The sequence below is a fragment of the Euprymna scolopes genome, chromosome 2 (genome assembly GCF_053919585.1).
Source record: "Euprymna scolopes isolate OS-2025 chromosome 2, ASM5391958v1, whole genome shotgun sequence".
Taxonomy (NCBI): domain Eukaryota; kingdom Metazoa; phylum Mollusca; class Cephalopoda; order Sepiida; family Sepiolidae; genus Euprymna; species Euprymna scolopes.
This window is the reverse complement of record NC_136483.1, coordinates 4,673,325-4,682,193: the sequence shown is the minus strand read 5'-3', so window position 1 is coordinate 4,682,193 and position 8,869 is coordinate 4,673,325. Positions and strand designations below refer to the sequence as shown.

Here is an 8,869-nt window from a genome sequence, read left to right as displayed (position 1 = left end):
ATATATATATATATTCTATATGTATGTGTGTGTGCTTTCGTATAATCTGTATCGCCTGAAAAGGTCTCAAGTTGCTAGTAACATGCTCATGAATGTGTAGCAACATATTACTGCTTATGTAAGACAAATATAAAGTATATATATATATATATATATATATATATATATATATATATATATATATATAAAGAATAACAGTACAGTTACATTCCAAGATCCAAATATTTATTTTTCATGTAAAACAGCCCCTTCAGCATGTTAACATTTCGGTATATGTTTTTACAGATCCGTTTCGTTATGCAGAAACAAACGGTTATCATTATGTCAATACCGTCTCTTTTCGTGCACATACTCTTCAGAAAAATTAGAATGTTTAGTTTAGATAGAAACAAATGTATGACAATTTACTGCTGCAAAAAGAAAAAAGTTCGTATGAGACTCAACATTGTTGCTCAGTTGTTATATCTAATATACACAAAGAGTGAAATATAATTGAAAAGAAAAACATATTTTACCACAATAATATGTATATATATATATATATATATATATATATATATATATATATATATGACAACTTCATTTAAACACATCAATTAATATACGAAGATATATTTTTATGCATAAATGTTCAGTATTTACTTCAACAGTGTTCAATACATAAGTAGAGCTGGTTAGTAAGTTATGAAAATATATATGACAATTAAGCTACGCCGTTTCATTCTCGTGAGAATTTGCCAGCGTATGTATAAGCTTGATGAATTCTCACGAAAATGAAACGCGGAATATTCTGTGTAGCTTCATTGCCATATATATTTTCATAACTTACTATTTATATATATTAGTGTTTGCATGTCAATATTAAATATTTCTTTCGTGGACTTAATCAGGAAAAAAAAGAAAGTTCTTAAAGAGGAAAATGCATAAGGATGTAATATGTAAAATTCTGAAGGATACGATGATGCCCACTGAAAATGGACCGACGTGAATTGTTTTAGTTCTTGTTGGTTTTTATACTGTTCTAATTATTCCTGTCGTTATCATGCATATTGTTTAAATAAAGTTTTGAAGAGATTGTTATTGATTAATGTTTGTTTCATGTTGGTCAGTTTTTTTGTATAATATTTTTCTAGATGAGAACATATTGTACGCGCGTTAGTCAATTTTTTTATGCAGACTATTTTGGATTTTTGTGGTCCTTCACTATGGTATGGAGGTTGGAGTCATTGTTAGTTGGAATTTTATATATTGAGATCGTATATTGTGTCAGAATGTTAGAATGTATTAGTACGTCTAAGAAGGAGATTTTAGTATTAATGTTTAGTTCCTGTATTAATGTAAGAACAGAGTGGGCTTCAAGATTTTGCTGGAGTTTTTTAATGTCTTCGTAGGATTCAGTGGCAATGAAAATACCGTCGTATATATTGGATTTGTTATGTGAACTAGAACAGATTTTATTTTTAAGGTTTGTCATGTAATATTTGACACCGCCGATTTGTGTGTATGTGTTCACTGCGGGGTCATTGAAGGGGACTTGAGTGGTGCAAGTTAGTACGAGTTTATCGATGGTTTGGGGTTTTATTGTTGCAGGAGGATATAGTATTGCATTATAGACTTTATTTAGAATGATTTTATAGTGTATTATATCGGGATTTGTATAGTGTATTTTATCGGGACGATTATACAATTATCATAGGATTTTGGTTTTAGTAATTGGTTGATGTCGGTAGCAAATTTCAACTTGTATTTATTCGGTATATAAAGTTGAATAATCTTATTAATTGCATTTGTGGGGATTTGAGAGATTGTAGATCTTAAGACGTATTCTTTTTCATGGGGTTTCATTTTTCCGTATATGTAGCCGAGTTTGTAGTTGCCTATAATTTTACTTAATTACACTTTTTTGCTTTGATTATTTGGTTGATTTGTTTTTTTATTATTCCGTGAGTTTTTTTGTAAGTATTTTGAATTTAGTTTTATTGTAAAAAATGTTATTTATTTTAGTGTTGTAATCTGTTTTGTTTAAGATTTGTAAGCAATTTGTATAGCAATGTCATTATTGTATAGTGCTTTAGCTGTCTCTTTTAATTTTAAAGTTAAGAGTGGAATATGCTGTCTATGGTTATGTCGAGTTTTAAATCCTTCAACCTTTCGGAGATCTTTAAGGTTTGGGTTATCTTATCTTGAATTCCTGTATCTGTGAGTAGAGAATTTCGATTTCGCATTGTTTAATATTTTGGTAACATTTTCTGGGGAGGGGCAGTTAGGTTTTAGGTTAAGAAATTGTTTTTGATGTTCTGTGAAGAAGGTGCTGAAGAGATATGTTTTCATTCTGAGATTCTATTCAGTGTAATTTTTTTTTATTTCAACGTTTTTAAAGATTTTTATACTTTTATGATATTTGCCGTTGTATGATATTTTTCTGCAGTCACTAGCATTTTTACATTTTTATTGTCGAGTCATAGAATTTAATATACGTATATTAAGGCATCAAATTGTTGTCCAAGCATGTTTGGTTAAATACGACAGAATTTATGTTTTTCTTAATCTCGGTTTAACGAGAATTTTTTTGATGTCTGCTGATAGATTATGGAACCGAGTAATTTTGTGTCAGCCATTATTCTCAAGCACTTTCAATCGTGATCGTCATAAGGAGGGATATTTTTTATTTATTGAGACGACTTTACTTTCATACAGCGAGGAGAGAAGTATAGGAAAGATGTGTGGTATATATATATATATATATATATATATATATATATATATATATATATAGATAGAGAGAGAGAGAGAGAGAGAGAGAGAGAGATAAAAAGGAACAAATCGAGTTATGTGTTCATCAACGTTTCATCTTTATTTCGAAACTTCCTCTGGATGAAGAAATAAAGACGAAACGTTGATGAACACATAACTTGTTTTGTTCCTTTTATCGCACAAAAAAAAAAAAGACAGAAAAAATGTAGATAGCTATTTTATTTTATTAAGTAGAAAAACAAAAACAAGACGCATTTAGAATAGTAGGTGCTGGCTAAACGTCTATGGTAATCACTTTCTATTACATCTCCAGGTGACCGGAAGTCATATAGTACAAGCCACGTAACAATATCACTCCTCAAATTTTTTTATGTCCGTTGGACATCATATTTTGGGAGGGGATCTATTTCTCTAGGTCTCGTTTGTTACTTTTTCTTTTTCTCGCGTAGCGTTTTTTTGTTGTATTGGTAATAGCGTAATAGCATGGATACCTCGAATAGATAACAGACAGGTTCTTCTCGTCGCCAATTTGTATGTAGGGTTTATCTTGTTTCCCCTTTTGGGTTTATATAAAGTACATAATATTCTTTTTTCAATTATGCCATTTATCCTCATTGCTTTTCCTAAATAATAATTTAAGAAATTTATTTTTCGCGTGGAATATAAGTTTTTTTTAAGGTAACATTTCTTTCCTTGGTTTCCATTTTCGAAGGGATGAATTTATTAAAACCAAACGTAATTTCCTAGCAAATCTGCAACAGTCATTATATCTTATTTGATAAACAGATAAGAATTTGTGTAATTCTTCATTTTCCCCTTCGACCACATTTGCCGTTTTGAATCGATAAATCTCTCAACCAAGCCGTTTGGTGATAGGGTGCCGTTTTTAGGTAATTTATTGAGAGTATTTTACAAAATGTTGAAATTCTTTGGATGAAAATTGGGTGTCATTGTCAGATACAATAGTTTCCGGTACGCCAAATCTTGCGAAAGATTTTTATTGTTTTTACTTGTCGGCGTTTGCATTTACAACTTCTGCCAATTCAGTTAAACTGTCTACTATGTTATTTTATCGGTCCAACGTAATCAATGTGTAAACGAGACCACAGTTTGGCTATCTTAGGGCCAAATTTTATTGGCGGTGCTATTGCTGCAGACGCGCAACTTTTGCAACTTTTCGCCATATTTCTTAATGTTCTTATATTCCTGGCCTATATACGAAACTGAATAAGTGCGTTCCCAACTCCAGTAGGTATCTCACTGCCAATGCAATCCTCTACCTATATAAGGCCCAAGTACGTCCTAAAATGGAGTATTGTTGTTACATCTAGGCAGGAGCTGCTCGGCGCGTCCTATTTTTCCTTGATACAGTTTAAAATCGACTTTGAAATCTAGTAGGTGATGCAGTTTTTTTCTTCCCTACAACCTCTTTCCCACAGAAGAAACGTTTCGAGCTTGCCTCTGCTCTATCGTTATTTTCATGGCAAGTGCTCATCTGAGCTCCGATTCTTGTCCCGCCTTACCAAACTCTCACAAAAAACACTCGACAAGCTACAACCATGAAAATCTCTTAAAATTTTCTTTTTTTGCAGATACGACCACTCGGTGTCTGTCTATCAATATGTCATTACATATTGAAGATATATTCAATACTGTTCGTAATATTTTTCTTAACTGCTTTTGTGTTTCATTTATTAACTTATAAAAGTTTGTTTTAACTTTTATCTACTTAACACTAACTGACAGTTCTTGTACTTATATAGAACGTATTTTACGGCCATCTCGAACCTTAAGAAAACAATGACCGTCAAGTGGTACAATACTTTTTCGTATCAATCTGGATGTGTGATCTGTTTTGATAGTAAAATTTCGGTTTGAAAAAATAGTTTAGCTACAGTTGTCCATTTCTGTAGACGATTCACAGTATGTGTTGTTACATTTTTAAAGAATATTGCTAACAATGGTCTAAGGTCCATTTGCAATATAAATTCTTTACTGTACAAGAATTTATGATTTCTTTTAATCACAAATATTATGGCTAATCCTCCTGTCTCTGTTTTCGAATTATTTTTATCCGCCGAGAGTAGCGTTCTTCAAATATGTCGGTTTTAGTTTACCGTCATCTTCTTTATGTAACAAAACTGCTCCCAAACCAAAACTACTTGCGTCACTTGCAACGTAATCCTTTTTTTTTATTAGAGTTGTAATGCCACAAAACAGTTTTTAATTTAACGAATGCCTTTTGACACTCGTTTGTCTAATTCCATTTTACATTTGTTTTAATAAATGATTTAACCTGGCTTTTAAAATATAGATATTCATTATATATTTACTGTTGTAATTGGCTAAACAAACAAAATGTAAATGATGCCACGTTAATAGCGATGGACATGTTTTTTATGGCGTCTGTCTGTTTTAGATCAATTATCTGTTCTAGATATTTTATTTTTTTTGTAGAAAAAAATGACACTTTTCCGTAATTTTTTTTTAATTTTTGAACACGTTCATTACATGTTTTGCACATTCTTCACAGGTTTCGCTTTTTATTAGAATATCATCTAAATATTCTGGTTTGAAGCCCAGGTCCAATATAACTGTATCCATCGTTTGCTGGGCGACGGTGGTTGTCAACTTTATTGCATATTGCAGTCTTTGTATTTTTTATTTTTGTGTATTGATAATTATCTTCCACTGTGATTCGCAAATATGCACCTGACGAGGCTAATTTTTAAAATATTCGTCCACCATTTAGTTTTGAAAAACTTCTTCCGCTGTTAGGAAAATATAATTTTTTCTTTCAAACAACCATTAATTCCGGTAAAATAATCAGCACAAATTCTTATTTTATTATTTTTATATACAGTAGATGCTGTCCAAGGGTTTTAGTGCGTTTTTTTTATTACACCCCACTTTTCTAGTCGTTCTAGTTCAATGATTTTTACCGACGGATGCATAGGATACTAGCCTGTTATGCCGCAATGAGATAAGTTATAATAGAAAAGATGTTACTAATTTTATTTGATTGTTTTGTAATTTCACGTCTCAGCATAATTTTCATCTTATTATTGAATTATTTTCAGATGTATTACAACAAGTCTGTTTACGTAATGATCATCCTAAGGAGAGTGCATATGGTGAATAACAAGGATGCAACGATGTATATCAAGACAGTCGACTCTTACACCGGTAAGTCATCATCGATTTTTTTTCCAATGTTTTACCGCACTTTAGACTATTCTAATTTTATTTTTACACTTGTTCACCCAAAACCAAGCATATTGCCCATTGGATTTGGGACCCTTTTTACAGGGAACTATGCAAGGAGATGTAGGAAATGTCAGTTTGCATTACATTACAACTCTGTATGTCCTTGCAGTTAGGGAAGCAGGAAGCAGGACAAGCAATCCAAGGTTTGTCAATCCAAAAGGGAAAAAGCTATTAGATGAGAAATCTATCTGGAATCTAAGGACCTCTAAAATGAAAGGGTGACATTTTGGAATACGTTTATCATTAAACATTCCATTAAAATACTTGTAAAACAGGCACGTGGATGATTTTCTTAGTTTGAAATCAACAACTTGATCAATTTACGTGATTTTTGGAGTATAGCATATTCGTTTCGTGAAGAGCACGTGCATCATGCAGATTTTTCTGTATTTTTATTTTTTTTAATAAGTGTAATTCTTAATAAGCACCAATGATACGACATTGTGGCGATGGGACAGCGGTTGGAGCTTAGTTGAAAGGAAAGAGAGACTATGTAACCTGCATGCAAATACATATGTTACAACAATACTCCATGCATTAACAAACAAAAATATATATGTGTCCGTGTTTCCTTCTTTGATTTATATATTCTGTTTACTTTTATTCGCCTCGAACGAAGCAAATATTTAAACACAAGGTCGGTTTTTAATGTGGGGAAAATCCAATTTCCCCAAAAGAGGCACTCTGGATAGGAACAAAAATAAAAATTATCTCAGTCATGAATAACCTCCCCTCGAGGACAGAAAAGTGAAGTGCAGCATCAGGACAGAAATTCTGTGCAGATTCCCGAGTTCGACAGAAAGATCCCGTGTTCGACAAGATACACTTGAAAAAGGTCCGAGTTTACATGGATCGAAACGTTGTGCAAATAACACTCATAATACGTATTAAAATATATTGTTGCAAAACCTGATGACCTTCATCTGTTCTCTGACTTTTCTTGCTCATCCTTTTTTGATAAAATTTTACTTGTCGTCTTTTCCAGGTAAATCCATGATAACCTCGCTGATGCCTTTCCACGGTAATTATTTTGTTTCATCTCGAACTTTCTTTGAGTTTCCTTTACCTTATTTCGATAACTTTTAAAAACATACAAAACTTTTAAACGAAAGAAGAAAAATTATAACGATGGGCGTCTAACCTTTTTGGAGTTTGGAAAATCTAGGGATTGTTGCGAATGAAAATAGGATAAGGAGATGTAAAAAAAATGTACGAAATTTTTAGAAAAAATGTCAGACATTTTTGACAAATAGCGATGAAGGGGATTGCATTGTTGGATTCTCGGGTATCGTTAATTATTATTATTATTATTATTATTATTATTATTATTGTAGTAGTAGTAGCAGTAGTAGTAGTAGCAGCAGCAGTAGTAGTAGTAGTAGTAGTAGTAGTAGTAGTAGTAGTAGTAGTAGTAGTAGTAGTAGTAGTACAAAGATGTAAATGTTATGAAATAGGAAATATTTAGAGGAAATATTTCGATAACAAAGACGAATGTTGGAAAATAAAAGTAAAGTTTTAGTCGTTATGGAATTTGATATTATGGATGATAGGAGAGTTTCGAATGTAGATATATAAACAAAACTTGATTAAGAAAACAATAAGATTGACATCTGACGCCAGAGAGTTGAACAAACAAAGGGATAGTTTTTATATATACACGTTAGTAAGAAAGGTCGAGTTCGATAGCGGACAGAGGTTTCAGTTGCTGAGGTTCACTGGCGGTGGACATTATAGCAGGATGTAGAAGTAAGAAGAAAATATGTGCAATTCCGAGGAATAAATGTTATATAAAATATAACGTTTTGTGTCCTTCGAAGGAGATCATTTTGCAGCTTAACACAAGATACACAAAAGACGTTAATCATCTCGGTAAAGAACTGTCCTTGTACGCGTTTGATGAACTGTTTATTGAATGTATATTATACACAGTATATATATATATATATATATATTTATTTATTTATTTATCTTCCACCAGACTATCAATTCATGTGTAATGACGTTTTTCTTCACCGTATTCCCTCTGCTTTACTTTTTTTTTCAAATAAGATCTTTGATTTACTCGTTGTTTCATCAAATACTTTTGCATCCGATCCCGCATTTTGCTAATTCCTACCCTCTGATGAGAAGGAAAATATTTCTTCGAAACTCCGCGGACTAAAGACTATCCACTGATCTAGTGTTTCCTTTTCAGATTAAATATGTTTTTAACTCATTTCAAAGTGTTTTTTAACATGTTTTATTAACTGTTTGCTCGTGTATATATATATATATATATATATATATATATATATATATATGTGTGTGTGTGTGTGTGTGTGTGTGTGTGTGTGTGTGTGTGTGTGTGTGTGTGTGTGTGTGTGTATAGCACGAACATAGATTATTTAGAGAATAAACACTGACACGTATATACACACACTAGATATAATCACACGTATCGACAAGTCCATACACTCAGCATCCGAGAGATTATGCCAATGGTGATACAAACATCGACAACGTGTATAAACACGTAAATATTTAAAAGACATGATATAACAGCAAGAAATTGTAAAGAAGATCCAAATTTCTTATATTACAGAAGTTTAACAGTAAATGTATGTATATATAAGCTAACTTTTACCGTAAGGTAACACCACATAAAAATTTTACCGTAAGGTACCACCACATAAAAAAGAAAATACATAAATACGTAGGAATATAGATAGGTCGCAAAGAAATTAAATCTTTATATTAATTGTGTAAAATTTAACTTTAAAATTTCAATTTAATAATTATGTTTTGTCGAATGTTGCATTTATTTATTTTTGGAGAAAATATTTTTCCTTGCAAAAAATGTCGATGAATT

The 8,869-nt window shown here is 31.7% G+C and overlaps 1 protein-coding gene across 1 annotated transcript in view; it reads left to right on the top strand.

Annotated features, from left to right (window-relative positions):
• The window catches only part of LOC145241389 (CD109 antigen-like), a 322,627-nt gene that overhangs the window by 296,104 nt on the left and 17,654 nt on the right, over nt 1-8,869 (top strand). Inside the window, exons 36-37 of the mRNA XM_080104314.1 lie at nt 5,835-5,940; nt 7,007-7,042. Coding sequence (XP_079960440.1) covers nt 5,835-5,940; nt 7,007-7,042 — 142 coding nt within the window. The remainder of the gene's footprint in view (nt 1-5,834; nt 5,941-7,006; nt 7,043-8,869) is intronic.